Source organism: Oryzias melastigma, linkage group LG17 (genome assembly GCF_002922805.2).
Source record: "Oryzias melastigma strain HK-1 linkage group LG17, ASM292280v2, whole genome shotgun sequence".
NCBI lineage: Eukaryota > Metazoa > Chordata > Actinopteri > Beloniformes > Adrianichthyidae > Oryzias > Oryzias melastigma.
In genome coordinates this window covers 24,911,958-24,932,142 of record NC_050528.1, presented here as the reverse complement: position 1 = coordinate 24,932,142, position 20,185 = coordinate 24,911,958, and the positions used below count along the sequence as shown (strand labels likewise).

Here is a 20,185-nt window from a genome sequence, read left to right as displayed (position 1 = left end):
ACACCAGGTTTGAGAAAATAAAGAAAAAAAACAAACCTTGAAAGAAAAACCTATAAAAATAAACCAATTCTCAAATAACGAAGGCAAGTTTTAATGTCTTGAGAAAGGTTCGGAGTAAAAACAGAAATGTTGCTCAGAAATTCAGTTTCAAAGTGTTTTGGGCAGAGCTGAATTCATGGAGATAAGGGCTACAGGCTGAGATCCCTGCTTTAAATAAAACCTGTTTTTACTAGGAATTTGGTGAGATGTTGTCTGAGCTGCTAAAAATCCTCCAGGCAAAATGTTGTCTTACCAATTTTAGGAGAAAAATAGCATTCTTATTTTCTCAGTTACTGTTATGAATCTTTTAAATATTTTGTTTTTTATTTTAATTTCAAAAGCAAAGCACGTTTATTTAAGATAAATTCTTAGATATGCTTTTTCTTGATACAAATCCCCTTTTTTAACACTATTCTATATAAATGCTTATGTTATTATCTTCTCAAAATGAAATGTACAATGCATTATATATCCGATTTTTCCACTGCTTCTTCTTTCAAATAAAAAAAGCTCAAATCCTCGCTCATATTGTGTTAGATTAATTGTTAGAACACTTTTGCCCAAGGGCACAACATGCAGAAGACATGGAAATAAACACAGCAGAGCCTTTTTGTAAATTCTAAGGGTGCAGCTATAAATTTGTGGAAGACTGTAACTTGAATTATTACTTTCATCCCTTATATTGTGCTAGAAAGCTCCCCTTGTCTTTTGTGTTAGTGGGTCAATTTGACCCATGATTTCTCACCCTGAAAATATATAAAAACATTAGATAACAACCAATATTCTTTTTCATCTAATAGCTAACTTAGTCTGTATTTATGTCCATGGAAACTGTGTGTATTTTTTGGCCACTCAGACTTTTTTCTTGAAATACATCACCTTTTTCATAAAAAAACTTCTTTAAATTCCCTAACATTGTTTCCTTTAGTTATAAAATGAACCAGAACTACTATACTTTTTTAAATTTAGAATAATTACCAAATTATAGTACGGGTTTGTAATGTCACGGGTCAAAACGAGATTTTTAGTAGGATAAAGACAAAAAGTTAATCAATTTTCCTAAAACCATATTTATTCTAGTAAGAATAAAAAGTGAAAATCAAAACATAAATTCAACCTTGAGAAACATGTATTTGTATGTATGTGTGTGTGTTCATGCGTGTTCATGTGTGTATAACATTTGATCACAAATCAACCCACAGCTTTTGGTGATGCTCTAGTTTTCTTTTCTGGGTCAAGTTTGACCCATAACATCACAAATGTCACTATTTTTTAAAAACCTTTGGCATATAACCAAATGGTGAAAATGATTTTTGTACCATTAAAATAGTTATGTTTGAGGAATAGGTGAAGTTTAACTTCCCCCAGCTTTTTCAAAGAAAAATAAATTGTAACCAGATGCAGTTCACTAAGCAACCACAAAGAATTTACCATCTGCTTTCCAACAACTGTTTGAGTTGTTTATCCCAGTTTTTTGCTAAGAGTTCTGTGACATCATATCCTGCAAAGCAAAAAACACCTTTAAACTTTAAGATCCAGGCTAATATTTAAACTAACTCTCTACACTTGCCATCACAGGGCCCCAGTTCGGCAGAATACATTACTGTGGAAATAAAGCCCAAAATGGGATGTCTGTGCATGTAGATGCCAGGTCTTAAGAGGTTAAATCAGGGCTACAGAAATCTTTATGAGCCAGATTCATGTGTTTTCCTTCAGTTAGTTCCTCTTTTAGTTTCTGTTTATTTTCATTTAAGTGACCATTCATTGACCCTGAAAATTAGCTATAAATTTAATTCATGAAAGCCAACAGAAAACACCAGATAAATATATTAATTTACTATCTATATTTCCTTAAAAATGTACTGAAACACAAGGACATAGCATGACAACACTAATAAATCTTTGCAAACTTTGCTTAGTGTTTTTTTATTTTTCATATCAATTATACCCAGAAAAGCATAAAAAAGAGACTTGGTGTTTTGAAAGGAGCCTTTTTCTTGTTTAGGCTTGACTCTTTCGATTTTACTGCCACATTAGCCTTCCTGAAAGCCTTCATCAAACTGTCTTAAGCTTTAAAAGTGGGTCTGAGTCAATTATACATGCCTATCTAAACTATGCCTCTTTGCAAGGTTGCAAATTTGCTGAACCTTCCTTGAAATGTGTTTTTTTGGGGAGTCAAAAGCAGGAGACCAGAAACGTGTGTGACAGAACTACATGTTTAATGAATTAACCCAAATAGAACCTTAAAAACTAAAAAAAAACAGAATTAAAATATTAGAAATTAAACATGATGAGAGGAAGGATTAAAAAGCAAGAAAACCCAAACTCAGTCCAATTTACTACGGCAGGAACAGAATTTAAACTGAACTATTGATTATCTGGCAGAACAAGTAAATGGAGGTAAAGAAATAAAAAACACACAATCAGATAAAGAAACTTATAATAAAATTATAAACGTATTATAATAAATAATAGATTTTGTTTGTTTTGCTGCCAGTTTTCTTTTGTTCTTCACAGTTTTTTTGTTTTCTGCTCCGTTTTGTGAAAACATAACACATTTTAGACAATTCTTTTGTGCATTATTTTTCATGTAAATATTTGTTTATTGTACAGCAATGACGATGACGGCTAGCAGCTGATTTTAAACCACAGCACAACCTTCCAACTTCCAAAAAGAAGTTAGTTTGACTTGAATCATTGCATCAAAAATGTGCTATACCCTTTACATACATAAGAAAGGATTTTATAACTTAAAAAAGAACATAGTCTATGAATAAACTAATTCCAAGATATTTGTTCTGATCAAGTTTCCCTTTCTCATTGGTTGTTCTTTTTAATCACATTGTCATGCAAACTCATTGGTTACTATTTCTAAAAAGGACTTAAAGGGTGTGTTGCCACATTATACACCTGAAACTGGCATTTAGGTAACATTTTTTCCCCTTTTAGTATCGATCCTTTTTGTCTAAAAGGAATGTTGAATGAAAAATCACCCGACAAAGTTGTGACTTGAAGTGTGCCAAAGGAAATCTAAATTATCATGACATTTGCGTTTAAATGTTCTTAACTATTTTATTTTACACTTAAACCCTAAAGTTTCATCTTTCATCCCAGTTTGTGTGGCAGTGGCTGGTTCAAGTCCTGGTTCCAGCAGAATTTGGTCCATTTTCTTTCAAATTCAGTTAAGGCCTTGACCCTGAATGATGCAGGACTTGGTGACCACAAGAGGGTCCGTTGATCTGTGTTCTCGGGCTGCACAATGGGAGTAAGACTTGCGATGTACAATATTAGTGTTGCTATGAAAATTCTTTTTCACTGCAACAGTTATTTAAATAAAAGTGAACAAAACTTAAAGTATTCTCCAAATGATCCACTACTACATGAAAGGCCCCATTCAGATTGTCAGCAATGTCAAGGGCTCCATTTGATCAGTAAAAAACTGTGAATGGGTTCATCCGATTGATCAACAATATGAAGGGATTCGTTCGATTGGTCAATCCAATGTCAAGAGCACCATTTGATTGGTTTAAAAATGTGAATAGGTCCATCCCATTGATTAACATAAAGGGGTCTATCCAATTTTTCACTGAAGTAAAGCTCTAAATTGGATTAGTTAAATACTCTAAACCATCATACTATTGTTAAGAAAACCTTTAAGATAGCCATCTAGCATAGTTTGCATCGTCTTTTGTGATGAATGAACATTTTTTATTTATTAATCAGAGCTGAGTGGATGTGGTCAGAGCGTCTGGAAACAGCAGAGTTTGTATTTTATTATTAAAAGTTGAAAGACCTCACTCAGCCTACTGTTCAGTGACATCATATTAATAGATATAAAGCTGAGATAGTGACAGTTGAAAGTATAATTAGCCCTGGAGTTCATTATTTTTTTTACTGGATCTCAATTTTTTTTGTTTCATAGTTTGAATATTTTTGAATAGCTTAATGTCTTGATCAGAACTAAATGGTCTTTGGCCAGAGGAGTCTGAAAAAGAAAGAGAAGTCAAAACATGTGAATATATCTGCTTCTCTTGGTTTGGTTTTCTTCAATATACTCCCTGACAGAGAGAAATAGATTTTTCAAAGGTGGCCTGATTATTTAAACCCCACCAATTTCACTTGCTGCTTCCTCCCTATTTAAATATAAGTGGTACTTTATCTAAATATGTCATCATCCTGATCCTTGACTGTGTCCTTGACCAAAAAGCTGGTGGAGAACACCTCTGGTCGGCATGCATTTCTACTCCCCAATTTCCATTTATATGGATCTAAATAACATCCCCACTGATAGCCACAATGGTCTCCGCGGCGCGTGATTAACATGTTAAAGTTGGGGGGCTGATGGTATGTGCTGATAGCCTCCACTCATGAGCCGTCTGGCGGCGCAGTAACCGCCTCTCATGGTGCACTCCCCCCTTCCACTTAACTCAAATCGATGGGCCCTCCTTGAGCCGGGTCATTTATCAGAGCGATCCGACAGAGCCAGAGAAACAGCCACGGAGGACCTGGCCCTGTGGCCTCGTTACGGCGAGCCAGCCGAAGCCAGATTTACTGGACTTGCCGGCGTGGCTCTATTCATGGACGGAGAGCTGATGGGAAAAGGGACAGAATGGAGAGGAGAGGAGCAAACGCCAAAGCTCCCACTTGCTCCCACTGCTCACTTCTTCCATCCTCCCGCTTAATCCCACTCTCAACTCCTCTGTGTTCATTTCACTCCTCTCATCCAATTCGGTCCCAATTCAATCTCCCAGTGGACGGCCTGAGAGCGCCTCGTCCTGCTACAACACTTGTGCTGTTCATCAAAGCGACAGGCTGTGAATTAGCCTGTCCATAACACCTAAATTATGGCACGAGCAAACCCCGAGGTTACACGGAGTAGCTGTTACGACTGAGAGAGAAGACCTCGCAGCTGAATTGATTCAGAGGAGCTTTTCTCATGTTATGTAGCTCCACCGGAACAAGGCATGGAGGAATGATCCCTGTCTGACAAACACTTAAAAAATTTGTAAGAAATAAGAAATATTCTGTGCGGCTTGTAGGACTAGCACACGAGAAAACCAGGGTTTGCTTCCCAGAGTGCGCAATGAGCTAAATCCAGTGTGTGTCCTTAGGCCATTGACTGTATATATCTACTGGACAGCTCAAACCCTCCCCTCTCAGGTTACAAATAAGAGGTACCCAATGGGTTCCAAGAAGTCGCAATCCCACTTCTATTGAGAAATAACCAGCTATTATTAATTCCATGTGTCAGAATAACCATCTTGCCCTCTTACAACGAAAAGTGTGTGGACTTCAAAAAAGCTCACTCGAGACACCAAGCTGTCATCAGGTTTCAAAATGTCGTGCCAGTTTCAGTAAGCAATGGGGATTTCACAAGAGCCGGAGGTAAAGCATTTTCTATGGGTGACACCTAGCTTTGTCCAGTGATATGTCTATGGGCAAGACCCTTCGTACTACTGCCTAACTATGTAGCCACAGGGGTCCTAAGTCTGGGTCTCCATGTGTTGGTTACAAGAAAAAATATTGGTTGTGTCCGGAAGGGCATCCGGTTCCAAAATCTCTATCAAACCATGTGTGTGGATCAGTGAAAGCTGGTTCGCTGTGGTGGAACAACAACTTATAAGAAATATTGTTGTAGCTGTTATGCTACGTTCACACCAATCATGTGACGTGTAGTATATGGTGTTTACACAGGACTGTCACTACCAGAAGAGGTTTGGTGAAATTGTCAAAGAGATACTATTCTCGCTCCAGGCTTTTTCTTTTAAAGCTCAATCCCAATATATCGAAAGATGTGGTTTCATAGAATTCTCCCAAATATTTTCTCCTACCTGATTAATTTTCAAACAGTTGGCACTTCCGCTACCCATGCACAGTGTTAGGGGTAATGAAATACAAAGTAGCAAATTACTGTAATTTATTTACTTTTGTCAGTTCAAGAGTTAAGTTACAAATTACAGTTCAAATTTCAGAAATTAAATTAAATTACACTTACTAGACAACAGTACTTTATTACTCACATTTTGGTGTTGGGTTGATAAAATCGATTAATCAATTTGAATCGATCTAAGGTTAATAGGTCAATAATCAATCCATAAAAATAGAGATCGATCTAGAACATAAAACTGAAGTCCACTAGCTTGATGCTAACATTTAATGTGATTTCCTATAGAATGGCTAGTGCTAATGCTCATTGACATAAACATAAACATCTGAACATTTTTATGAACTTACAGGCATGAATTTTCCAAACTCTTCAAGGAAATATTTTTAAAGTAACAATTTGTGGTCTAAAACACAGTTTTTTGATCATTCTTTGAAAAAGTGTTCTGCTATAGAGCGATTTACATAGAGTTTTTATTGGAAGTGGTCGCTTAAATGACTGTGTGAACGTAGCATCAGATTGACATAGCCGTCAACATCATAGAACTTGATTATTTTACACATGATGTCCCATGATGCATTGCAGTAAGATGTGATCTAACCGGACGTACCTTTGATCCTCCTGGACTCCTTTCGTTGGCTGGTTTTTACACCTGACTGGAGCTCGGCCTCTGCTGACATCCTCCTCTGCCTCGTCACAGCAGATCCCACATGGGTAAACAGCGAATTAGCTAATCCTCCAAGCTCCCACTGCCCGCCTCCTCCTCCTCCTCCTCACCGAGACTCCTGCGATTCTCACAGTCGCTCTTTGAAAATCAAAACCTTCAAATCCATGCCGGCAACGGTCTCCTCGGTAAATGAAGATCCAACATTAATAACTACGTTCTGTCACGTCGGCGCATGGTGCTCGGGTAAACAAAATATTAAAGAATGAGCCGAGCGGTCCTCTGGAGAGCAGCTTCAGATCAGATCTGGCATCCTCTAGAGCGTACCTGACTTCTGTCTGTGAAGGTCAAGTATCACATGGTCCACTGTTGCTCTTTTCTGAAGGTTCACCTATTGCTCAGGAGTGGGCCCCTCGGGGGAAACTTGCAACACAGATTGAATCAAATATTGTTCTTCAGAGTAGGTCACAAGTGGGTATTATTCTTTGGCCGGGTACTTCGGTGTGACAGCCCATCGCAGGTGGTGTCTCAGAGCTCTGTAAAGGAAGAGGACAGGGAGGATGAGTGTTACGCTGGTTAAAAATTCAAATGACACAATCCCCTAGCTCTGTTATTGCAGCATTTAATGAACAGTGGTAGCCATTCATTTAACAAATCAACAAAGATGTTATATTTTCTGGATCATCAATCCTTAATGAGAGCCCTTGACGCCCACCCTCCAAGAAGACCTCCAGTGAAATATTTAACACTCCTGCTGCATGTGAGTAAACACAGAGGGGCGAAGCATGACCTGTGCTTCTGTGCGTGCAGCGCGCCTTTTCTGAAGATGGATTTTTAATACTTTGAGCCAACAGCATGAGAGGAGGGGAAGCAGCAGAGCCGCCACAAATGACAGGCTGCTTGAAAGCAAACTGTGGTGGGAATCCTGGCACAGTCGTCCACAAACCGAAGCCCCCACCCACCCCCGCCACCGCCATCACCACCTCCCAACATTGTGCTTTAATGCCCTTGAATCATCCGCTGCAAACACAGACGCAGAGCCAAGCTGGCACCGCGGCTAGCGCTGCTTGTGTTGGCAGGAAGAGGCGCCATTGGAGGAACAGGCCTTTTGGCCTGCTCGGCCCCCCCGAAAACAGAGCCGCCACACAACCAGCACCGGGCAAATACGATCCTGCGTGACATTGTGAAAGCGTACGGAGAAAGGGGAACAACACAAATCTGGTTGTCCTCTTTGATCCTCCCCGTTCAAACAATCCTTTCACCTTCTGTTGTTCTCATTTGTTTTGGAAGGAACTTGGTTTGTTCGCTTCATCTAGACCACAAAAAGAAGAGGGAGGCTTCTCTTCTGACAAATGGGGATCCATATTCAGAAGAATGGCTTGACATGTGTAGCAGGGCAAAGGGATATTCCTATTTTCATGTTCTGTGGGTATGTTTTGTAATAGCACAACGCCAGCCCCCTGCTGAATACAAATACCTCAAATCTACAACTGCAGAATTTGTCCAGTGGGACTTTCTGCTTATGCTATAAATCAATCAATCATATCCTCAGTGTTCAGGCTTTACGTTTGAGGCTTTTCCACACTAATAAAAAAACTTAAAGAAACATGTTTTGTCTCTTTAAAATTATTTTTATCTGTCTTAAAAGATCCTCACTTTGATTTTTTGATGATATTTTGATAGTTTTGTGATCCATTACACCCCTATCGTCTGTTATTTGAAGATACTTTGGTTTTAGGACAGGAAGCATTCTCCAAACACAGGTACCATGCAAAACATGCCAAAAACCAAACATTATTTAAATAAAACGATCACAGTGAAATTAAAATGTGCTATTGTTTATAATTTGCCATTTGTTGAGTCATATCCTTATCGCAGTTTAAGTCGCAGATTTATCTCATATCGTGGAGGCCTACCACAAACTCATGTGTTCTGCTTTGATTTCTTTCAAAAGCAAATGTATTTCACTTTGTGTGCAATTTTATTTTGAACATGACATGTTTTTAAATGCTAATAAATAAATACATATTTTTTAAATGCTAATTCTGGGGGCCAAAATCCAAAACGCACCTTAGATCGCAGGCCAAACAGGATAAACATTTATTGAAAACACTAAAACTAAATTTTTAAAACTTTAAAAATGTAACTTTTTAACATAACTATGAATAAAACAGGCAGGAATATTATTCCAGAATAAATCAACTTAAACCATGAAGAATTTTCAGTATTTTATTCTCCATAAAAATATATTTAGTCAAAATTATGCAAGTTAGAAATAAGCGCAAGATAACACTGGAACATTAATAACAATAAAATAAAATTATCTGGGGGGCTGGATTTAATTACCTGCTGGGCCAGATGCCTTGACTTGACAAATGTGCTCTATGTACAAACTGTGTTAAATGGACATGCGCTTTAAAAGATAAACTAGTTAAACTTTGACTAATCAAGTACTCGGATCTGTTGGTGACGTATGGATGGCGCCCTTTGCATAGAACTGATTTGCACCACATCGACATTTCACATCAACTCTCCTCCAACTGTAAGTACATGCGCTAGCATCAGGAAACGGTAGTCTAGCGTGAACGCCATATGCTAAAAGCACGTTCAAGAATGTGTTTAGCGCGGTCTGAATTGAGCATAATAACAGTTTGCTCTTTGTGTAACTACAATATGGCACTTTCACAAGACTGATATGCAAATCTCCCCAAAAAAATTTGATATAACAGTTGCTGATAAACTTCCATAGAAGCTGTTACAGCTATAGATCCATTGTGATCTTAAGTTTAAATCAAACTGAAACATGAAGGTAAAAAAACACTCTTTGACAGTGTCCGAATTCCTTCCCTAATAACTATATAGTGTGTTCACCATTTTGTAGTACTCTCCGAATCTACAACTACAAAATTGAGTGCTCTGGAAATTTCCCAGAAGTCTTTGCAAAAAACGAACATGCACCCATGCTCACTACATTAGCAAATACAGACCACAATGCATTGTGGTTGAATAAAAGCAAAAGTAAAGTAGTTAGCATGGTGTCTGAATTGCTTTTAAAATCTTAGGCACTAACTAGTCCTGCACTATATCGTTTTTTAGTAGTTAGGTTAGGGATCATGGAGGGAATTCGGACATAACCTTGATGTTTCATGGCGAGCTGCCCCATTAAAAAAAAAAAAGAAGAAAGAGCTAAGGTGGATCAACTGTTAAGACCAGAGCAGAACTCCCTCACAAACACACCTTTAAAGTAAAACAGGAAGATTAAAACAAAGGGGCAGCGACGTCGCTCCATTTGCATTTTGCCTCTACTGCGGTCATTTTGGCTGGTCTTGTCTGAAACGGCTCTCCTTTTGGACGTCTAGATGATGTGTCACGGTTCATGAGAACCTCCTGACATGATAATGTCACAAAAGTCCAGCGGCAACAGAGCCGTCAAAAGGAACTGTCTAAAAAATGTTTTTTGTAAAAGACTATTGCAGTGTCAGAGCTGGGAGAGGTATTTTCCATGACACAAAGAACCTTATCTGAATGCAATTTTCATTACCAACAAGAGATATGCCTCATTGTATTAAAAGGAAGAGGGATTTCATGTGATGTGCGGCTGCTTTTCAAAACCAGTGCTATGTAGGTCACCCAGACTCCCCGATCTGCTCTGCGTTTCAACAGCTCCCTCTGTCTCTGAGGATATGGGTCACAGTTAACGAGCATCACTCGTTTTTTTTCTCTTTTGCAGCTTTTTTGAGTTTTTGGAAGTATTAAATTCCCAGAGAAACAACCCTTTATTTACGACTCCGCTCATATTAATACTAACTCACTTATCTGCATAGATGTATGATGGCTCGGGCTGCATCTTCCACTTTACTCAACCTGCTTTTCAGTTTCCTCCTGACAGAGGATCCCGAAGGATCTTTTCATAACAGTGTTTGTGTCAGGGTTTCTGGTCCGTGGAAGAACAAAAGGAGGCATGCTGCAACTTAATCTGGAGGTCCTTGAACTCATCAGGGATTCAGGTTGTCTAAAAAGGTCTGAATCTTTGAAAGCGCTGGCATGACCAGGATCTACTACGAGGAACTGCAATCATGCAATTTACCTGTCCAACTCAAAGTTTATTTAGATCATAACCCATTTGCAGTTACTGTATTTTTCTGGGTATTAGTTGTTATTTCTTTGCACAGTTTGGCCAGGGGTGCGACTTATATGTGATTATTAAAAAAGAAATAGCAATAACCACCAGAGGGCGCTGTATGTGTATGGATCAGTATTCGCTAATGACAGCGACGCAGAAGTAAAAGCTCAGTGCCCTGGATTTTATAAAGTATCTGGACATTATGCTCACTACTTTTTTTTTTTTCTTAACGGCATATATGATGACGCGACGAAAATCTAGTTAATACGAATATTTTACGACGTCTATTTGTGATTCTACTGTGTTTTGATGATGAAAATGTGGATAGTTTGCTAAAAAAAGACATTTGAACACTTTTTTTGGTAAAATTTGTTCAAACGCAATGCATTGTGGTCTATATTTGCTCATGTAGTGAGCATTGATGCACTCTGGTTTTTTATAAAGACTTGTGGGAAATTAAAGGGCACTCGATTTTGGAATGTTCGATTCGGACAGCACTAAAAAATGGCGAACACGAGCCAAAAAAGGGCGCTCACATAGAACTTTCAAACGTGTGTTCCTAAGCCCAGTATGAACATAGCATTAAGCTAGGCTTGGTGAAACTGCTTCAAAACGACACAGATGAGGTAGAATTTAACAAATTTATGAAGTTGTTAGCATGTTCTTTATGAATATTGTGCTAATATACTATATTCCTTCAACGTTCATGAATCTAAGTAAACATTAATGTGTTATAGTTGTGAAGCGTGCATATATTCGGTGTATTATCGTTTTTTATTCAGTTGTTATGATTTTCCTTTCAAGATGAAATCTGCGTTCTTATATTTTGTTAATAAAGTTTCACCCCAAAATGCCACTTACTGTATATATGATTTTTTTCTTTTTGTTATGCATCTTTTAGCTGCTGCTGACTTATAGCCTAAATATTACACTAAACAATAGCACAGACCTTTGATTTTTGATGCCTAAAGACAAAAAGGTTCTAATTTTTTGCTTTTGTTCTCCGATTTTGTCTGCTTTCAGATTAAATTTCCTAATCATGTTTCTCAGTGATATAATAAGTAATCACTGATTATGAGTTAATTTGTTGTTGTTTTTTTTTTTAAATTAGAGTCTTTTTGAGATTCTTCTAGCATCCAGGTTTCCAACCAGTAACATCTCCTTTTGAGACTGATGCTTAATAGTCTCCACAATCAACCTCATATTGTGAAACAAGCAGGCCCCGGTGCATTTTGCCACTGATGAGTAACAAAGGTTGAGCTGCTATCTATCACTGGATATGGCCAATTACACCTCCATTCACTCTGTTCCCGACGGAAAGAGGCGTCTGCTGCTGTCCTGTGTGTGTGTGTGTAGAGCGGCGAGGAGGCCGCCGCTCCCTGGTCCATCCCTCAGCTCCTGGCCGGCGTGGCCCTGAGGCTGCAGGAGCATTTGTTCGACAGACCGGCTCTGGCACCTTGCGCCGGTCATCTTTGTTACAAAATGCCTCGCAGCTTATAGACTGGGACGCGGCTGTCACAAGCCGGCCGAGCGCAACCCCTCTATGAATAGCCCCGCTGTGCTACCTTGTGTCACCTTTGGCGGCAGCCATCTACCGCCACATACATCCAAGGCTTCTAATCTGTGAAACGCTTCATTTAGGCGTTTTGCTCTGCCCTAAATCTGCTCTTATCAACCTCATAATCAGCAAAGTCACTTTTGAGTGGCCGTACAAGTGTCTTAATAGCCGTTAAATCTATGATAAGGTTAATTTGCTTTTGTTGGACTAATTAGATTCTTGACTTGAGGGCGGCTGACTGGCGTGCGGGTCTTTGAGGTAAGACGGGAGCAGCTGCATCTCATGTCGAGACGCTTAAGTGCACCGTGACGAAAAGTGACTGTTCTAGGGAGAATGCTTAAAAAGATTAGCAAATCAAAACAACAAAAAAAGGGACTGCTGCTGTCCTCCATGCAGGGGAGGGCCGTCTGCGCTCAGATTGTTCATCCATGGCCCATTAGTCCACCTCCTTCTGACAAGATGGAGGAGGTGAAACTGCAAAGTGCACAAGCAGAAAGGCAGGGAAAGAAAAATATATATAAAAAACACCCAACTTCAGGCATTTGACACAGCTTCGTTTATTGTCTGAGTCAAAGAGAGACCTTCTTGCTTCAGGTTCAGTGGGTATAGCTGGTAAATAAGCAACGCTGCTCAGATTTCAGTCAGCAGAGGCCTGTGAGCTCCTGCACTCCAGCAAGGCAGGCGAGGAGGCGCACGTACCTGCAGGGTTATGGGGCTCATTTAGGTTGAAAAAGAGTGAAGACGGCCGGAGTTTTTCTGAGGCGCACGACAAAAATCTCACAGCGGAGCTTCCCAGACGGGAAAATCAATGGCGTTTGCTTCAGGTGTTTGCATTTCTTAGATAACAGACATATTCAGGCTAACAAAGTGTCACCAGATCCCAATGGTAATCGTAAACATAAAAAAAAACCAAAAAGAAAAAAAAAATGTGTTCCCCTCTTTTTATTAATCTGATCAGAACCTGCCTTGAAAACACGACTCCTGAAGAAGAGCTAATTGATGAGCCGGCTTTCCAAAACACCTCCTCTGATGATCCTCTCCAGCTTCCCCAAGGAGCTTTTAATTCACTGTTGATTTGGTTTGTTGTTGTGCCGTGTCTCAGCGTCTTCACTGTGCGTTAAAGGGGATTTTCACCACTCGGGGTTGGTGGGAAGAGAGAACTGGACGAGCTCCAAAGGGTCTGGCAAACCCTTTTGCAGCCAATCTTCTCTCCCTTCTCTGCGTCTCTTCATTTTCTCTTTGATTTGCTCCGTATTAATCATTAATTCGCTGCTCCTTCCACTCATCTTGTTTTTCCTCCTTCTCCTGCCCTTGTTCCCACCTGGCCTCTTTTTCTGTCTCCCTGTCTTCCGGCATAATGAGTACATCCGATAAAAGGGCGAATTATGCTCCGTTTTGCTGTCAGTGGCAGTTAACAAAGGACTGTGAAAACAAAGGTTTAGTCATTATTTCATGCTGAGAGTAATTAATGATACAATTTAAGTTTATCCTTCCCTGTGTGCTCCACACAAACCAAATAAATAGGTGTCCTCTTTAATGTGATGGGGTCATGGATGTAATTACGGTAAGATGCGCGGTTGGAGTCCTCGTGATTGTGCAAGCCGCCGCTTCACTCCTTTCACTGCTTTTTGTCATTAAAGAGAGATGTTAGACTTTTGGATCGTAAAACGCATTTGACATTTAACAGAACTATAAACCGAAAAAGCCTTCTTTACTAGAATATTGATGGAAAATTCAAATATTGATGACAAATTATAATTATTTGATGAAATCCACAAAAAAATATCGCAATATTATTTTTTATGGAATATAGATACAATCAATTATGATATGTTGGGTGACTTGGTAACTTGCTAACAACAATTTTAGTTTAAAAAACACTATATTTACCCACTGTCTCAAAGTTGTACACATAGTTTAACATGGTGTAACTGTTTTTATGAAGAATTAATTCTCTATTAATTTGGCATTCTTTCAATTCAGCAGGTATTTATTTAGTAAAATGAATAACAGTAGATGAGCTATTCTCATCACCTGTTATGAAAACTAGCTAAACTTTTTCCCGCCAAAAGTGTTTTTGTGATTTCATGGAGGCAGCCATTTTGAAATGAGCAGGAAAAGCCCTTCTACTGCCCCTAGTGGAATAGTGATGCACTACATGGCAGAATATGTAACTACTAAAAAAACTATATAGTTCAGGACTATCTGGTGCCCTGGATTTCTATTTAGCAATTCAGACACCATGCTTGCTACTTTTCTTCCTTTTTTCTAAATGCCAGATATGACATCACCAATTTCACAAAGTGAAAATAAAATCAAATCAGTGCAAATATTTACAACATCTATTTGTGACTCCACTGTGTTCTGTTGATGGTTGTTTTAAAAAATTACATTTAAAATTTTTTTGAAAAAATTGTTCAACAGCAATCCATTGTGGTCTATATTTGGTAATGTAGTGAGCATCGATGCACACAAGTTTTTTGCAAAGACATTTCTAGTGCACTCAATCTTGGAATTGTAGATTCGGGCAGCATTAGAAAATGGCAAAAACACTATATAGTGAGAGTAATGAAGGAACTCGGATACACTGTTGGTTATATTCATTGGGTTTTTCGGACAGGGTTCTCAGAAATGTCTGTATCAAATATGACACAAATGGTTTAAAGAAGTGTTTTTTTAAAAAACAATTTAGATTTTACAAAGTGCAAAATAAGCTATTATATCGGGTATTTTGCAGCATGGGTCAAACTGGTTAAAAGCAATATTTAACATATTAAACACGATGATTTCTTCAGTTACTAAAAAAGGAATTGAAGGACAAATGAGAAATAACATGATCCTAAATGCTAAAATCTGCTCAATAATTCTAAACTGAAGACTGTGAGCCAAGTGGGATATTGGTGAAGAGTTAATGACTGTAAATCAATCATGTTCCTCGTTGTCTTTATGAGCTGCTCATAATTAACTCTGTGCAAACAGATGCACAGATCCCCCTCCCCTGTTTACTCTGAGTTCAATCAGGAGTTTGAGTCTAGCGGTGGTCTGTTTTTCTGTTGTTTTCATTTAAATTCCAGCTCTTTGTGGCTGCATTTTGACTCAAGAGTTTCTGTCTTTCAGTGAATATTGGCAATAACGTCTACAAAGCCAAGAATCTCCTTCATCCTGTCTTGGCTTCAAAAAGCACCACTCGGATTGCAAATCCAATAAACGTATCAGGGGTTTTGGAAACAGACAATCACTACTTGTCTCTGGTTTGACTATCGTGGCTACAGAATAACTACTGGGAAGCAGTCACAAGAAAGTAGAATTTTAGAGGAAAAGTTCAGCAAAAAAGTTTCATGTTGATTTAGAAATGCAGCATGAAACTTCTCATCCTGTTGAGAAGATGTTGGTCTTGTGTAGAAGGGTCATAATTATATTTCTACATTTTCTACATGAAGTGAATTGTCTTTAAAACAAATAGTTTTAAGGATTAAAAAATTGAAGAAAGCTCAACATTTAAAGCTAAATAGCTCATAGCCTGGTGAAAACCACTGAGGGAAAGAGTCGAGTAGAGTAGAAAGTTTACTCGAAAGACTAGAAAGCAGCCTGTGGTGGGAGTATCATGGAATGCCTCAAATAGGAATGCTATGTTTAAATGACATTGTTTTTAATAAAAACCTCCCCGTCACACAGCTGCTCAAACAACAGATAATAAAGTTAAAACAGGGAAAAAAGTACTTAACCGAGCTCTAAAAAATAAACTTTAGATGCAAAACTTGCAAATTAAGTAAATGGGAGGCAATAATTGTTGAGCGTACAATGGAAAAAAATAAGTAAAATATAATAAATAAAATGTAAATTGTAAATTGAAATGAAATTAAACAACTAAAGCCATTCATTTGTCCAATAAATATTAGTGATTTTTTTGGACAAATTTGCTTATTTTCTTTATAATAACATTGCAGGAAAGAAAAAGTTGTTAAGTCCAAATAATGAATTTTTAGCTAAAGATCTTTGAAACATAAATAGCAATAATAGTTGGAAGCCATTCAGGAACCTGCCTTAGTATGAATGTCTGTTTTTGATGTTTACTGGTTCTACGGGACCGGTCCTGGTGACATGACAGCAGGAATTATTACAAGGGAAATGTTTGGGATCAAGATAGAGCTGAGAGATTTTGTTTTAAAAAAAACACAAATAAGTTACTAGTCATCCAGCAGCTTCTTTTCCATGTTTTCTTTTTGTTAATTCATATCTTCACTGGTACAGTAAATTGTTCAGGTTTTGGTGGCAAATAGTCGGAAAGTGAATCATCTTTTGATCTATTTTCAAAGCATTCCAAGTGATCTTCTAATTATGATTTTACAATTTTTAGCCAAAAAAAAAAACAAAAAAAACATGTTGTTCCCTTGAACAATTTGAGTCTGAGTTGTGGGCGGGACCATTGGCATTGAGTAACCCTGTGCTTATTTCCCATCATCCCTTTGTTTACATTCTCTCCTGCGATCTTACAGCTTCTAACATCCTCAAGCTAAGATTAGAAGGACACCAAAAATGGTGAGCAATATTTGAGCTAGCTAGTCATACAGTTTTGAGCCAGATGTCAGCTCAGATGAGGAAAATGAAGATTTTAACAGATCTATTTCTCTGCAAGTGGATGTATCAGAATGGATGGTATAGCTTCTGCTCCTGATATACAGCAATTTCAATAAGGAAATGCAATTTTAAGCTAAAATATCTTTAGATATGTGTCCTACATTATGTAAAAAAATGTTACAAGAACATATTAAAAATGCTAAAAAAAAAAACTTTTTTTTTTTTTTTATTGGAGTGGGTCTTTACAAAAACAGACTTGTATCTGTGCTGCTAAGTTTAATGTCGTTTGTGGAGAAAAGTAATTTCAATGTTTCTCTGCTAATTGAAGTCTAGGAAGGATCTCACAGCCAACAGGTGGACTTTGGTTCTGAGGAATCCTCTTGTCTTCTGCCATGAAATGTCGCTTTCAGCTTCCTGCCAGAAGAAATCCTCAAATCTTCAAGCCAGAAGAGAAAAAAAAATGTGTGTAACTTTTTTTTTTCACAAGACTTCCTTGTTTCGATTAATTTATTTGTCAGTCAGCTGAGATATAAAAGAAAGAAAAAAAACAAAAAGAAATAAATCAAACACTTGAATTTTTTTTTTGTCTCGCTACCTTTTGCTGTGATGTCATTCTACTTTTTCACAGCTACAACAAAAGAGGCATAATTCCCGCTGTGGGCTTTTGACTCCTGTTTTCTCCAGAGGTTTCTTTGATTTTTTTTTCTTTTGCTCAAATGCTGAATATCTGATTGTAAAACCCTCCTTTAGATGATGCTTGAGGAACACACAAAAAGAGCATGAACACTGTCTAGTCCCCCCAATGACGATACAGTATGTGGTGTTGTAATTAGTAGATGTCCCACCTCAACGTCTCTCATTAATCTCACATGAGTGATTAGGCTGCAGCGACGTATGGAACCGCGGGAGGTGTGAAACCGGGTGTGAAACTGTTGTCATCTCATATGTTATGGGACTCCGGAGACCGAGGGGATTAAACCGCGGCGGGCACAGCCCATTGGCAGCTAATCACGCTGCCAATGATGATAAGTGAAATATTCGCCTGCCTCTCATTACCACGCCACGCCAAGGTCAAGATCTCGCACCCACGGCCAACCCCGGCGTCGTGTCTCCGAGGGAAAACGGCCTTCCCCCCGCCCGCGCTCTGAGCTTTGTTTTTGCTGGATGAAAGGCTGAGTGAAGCCTCCCAAATATGACACTTGATGGCTGATTAAAGCAAAACATCGGGGCACTTTCCAACCGCGCCGCTCTGATGAGACATGATCTAACGGGTCTCGTCAGAAGACATCATGCTGACCGCCGCCGCCGCTGCACCAGATGCTTGCTGTTTCAGTTCGGCACATCAGAAAATTCCCGCCTCCTCCGTTTAATTAAAACGTGGGCTCCAAATCAGAACAGCAGCAGACATTTAGATCTATTTAGTGTCATCAATTGTGACAGCGAGCGTCGCACTTGACTTTGTGGCCCGTCAAAGATCGGGTTTCCTCACATCCTCTTTTCTTTTTTTTGTTTCAAGGATGACCTACATAAACGAGGGATAATAACGGGGTAGAACTTTACATCATTCAGCAACAGAGTTGGCTCAGTAAAAAAAACAGCCCACCCCCACCCAGCCCCCCCCTCGGGGTCCCCATCTTTAGGCTGAGAAAGTGGGATAAATCGTTGCCCAAAGGCACATAAGCAAGTTAATCCATCCCTGCCCAGGGATTAGTTATTCTTCAGTGTGATTCATGTTCTGTGCAAGCAGGGGTTAAATTTGGCTCTCTGGTGCTCGGCTCTGGAGCTTCTCATCACGGGATGCCTGGCTTTGTAAATCTTCAGCATTATACTGTATATATTTAGTGCTTTTCCCCAGACTTTAAGGCAGAGCCAAGACTTTCCAAGCCTGTTTGGAATCACATGGCTCACACACTCGGGGCCCTCCACTTTCATTCCAGCTGCACTTATATTTAGGTATGCATCTTTCTCTTAATCACTGTATTCTTTTTTTTTTTTTTTTTTTTACCTGTGTGATTTCTCTTAGGTGCAGCTATTTATTGCAAGTTTGTTTTCATGTTTTATTGTGAATATTTAATATGTAGTAAGGTTAGGAGAGAAAATATAGAATTCCAATAGAAACTGCTATTATTTTATATATTTCATATTGAAGCAGCGAGAATAATCAATAATAATCAAGTGTTTCTGAGTGTTTTCTATAACCACAGTCAACAAAACAATACCTCTTTTAGGTCAGCAATGTAAGAAAATGGAGAAACTGCTATTAAACCACTTTTAGGGATAAAAAAGATACAATTAATGAATCTGCAAGTGAAACATTTGCACATTAGCTTATTGTAGATACAGTGAGTAAGAATTCAAACTCACTCCGGAGATACATAAGGACAGAATAACTTTAAAAAGACATATGATTGTACATTTATTAGACATTTTGGACTTTTGACACCCTAAATTAGACTAATTTAATTTCCAATCATTCTTTTTTACATGCTAAATATGTAGCAGTTTTAAATTTTATGCCATGTTTCTGAATTATACAAATACATTTAAATTTAAGGTAGATAAACAAACTAATAGTAGTGGTAGATAATAAATGTTTTGCTATGAAATGTTTTAGGTGAATTTTCCCCCCTTTTTTTAGTCAGAAATCATATAAAGAAGCCCCAAACAGAATTTAAAGCTATTAATTTTCATTTCTCTGTCGTCAGAAATGTAGGATTTGATACAAAAATAATCCAAATCGTCCCAGAAAGTCCAGTTTTAAGGCCAGAAATGGCAGCCATCTTGGAAAATGGAGGCAATTTTGAAAATTTAAGCGGCTACGTTTTTTTTAAGAAGTGGTCCAAGAATGATAAATATGACAAGTTTGGTCCTTGTTGCACTATTAGGTCCAGATCTGACAAAATAGTTTTGATGTGTTTTAACAACATCATTTTTTGAGAACGTTTTTACACAAAATTCCTTCAGATAACTCAGACACAGTTGATAAACACACATGTGTAAAATAAAACACATATTCCCCCCAAAAATCCATATAACTTGTGTTTTTGTCTTAAATAAACTCTTATTTAATAGTTAGAAATCTGCACTTACACATTAGGGTATTGTTCCAAGACAGAAATATTAGCCAAAACACAAAAATTATGCCAAAAGTTTAAAGTTTACAAAAAATATTCCTCAATAATCAATTTGTCTAAATTAGGATTTCGTAATATGTTATGTTATTTAGCTATGTTCACATAGGGCTGGGCGACAAAACGATAATTATCGTTATCGCGATATTACCTTTTTTCGATAGTGAAATGAGACTATTGCGATAAACTTTCGTGTTAAATAACACTG

At 38.2% G+C, this 20,185-nt stretch overlaps 1 protein-coding gene across 1 annotated transcript in view; it reads right to left on the bottom strand.

The window, feature by feature from the left end:
• Window positions 1–20,185, bottom strand: part of dab1b (DAB adaptor protein 1b) — an 85,591-nt gene that overhangs the window by 52,616 nt on the left and 12,790 nt on the right. Inside the window, exon 2 of the mRNA XM_036216269.1 lies at window positions 6,534–7,123. Coding sequence (XP_036072162.1) covers window positions 6,534–6,603 — 70 coding nt within the window. The 5' untranslated portion in view covers window positions 6,604–7,123. The remainder of the gene's footprint in view (window positions 1–6,533; window positions 7,124–20,185) is intronic.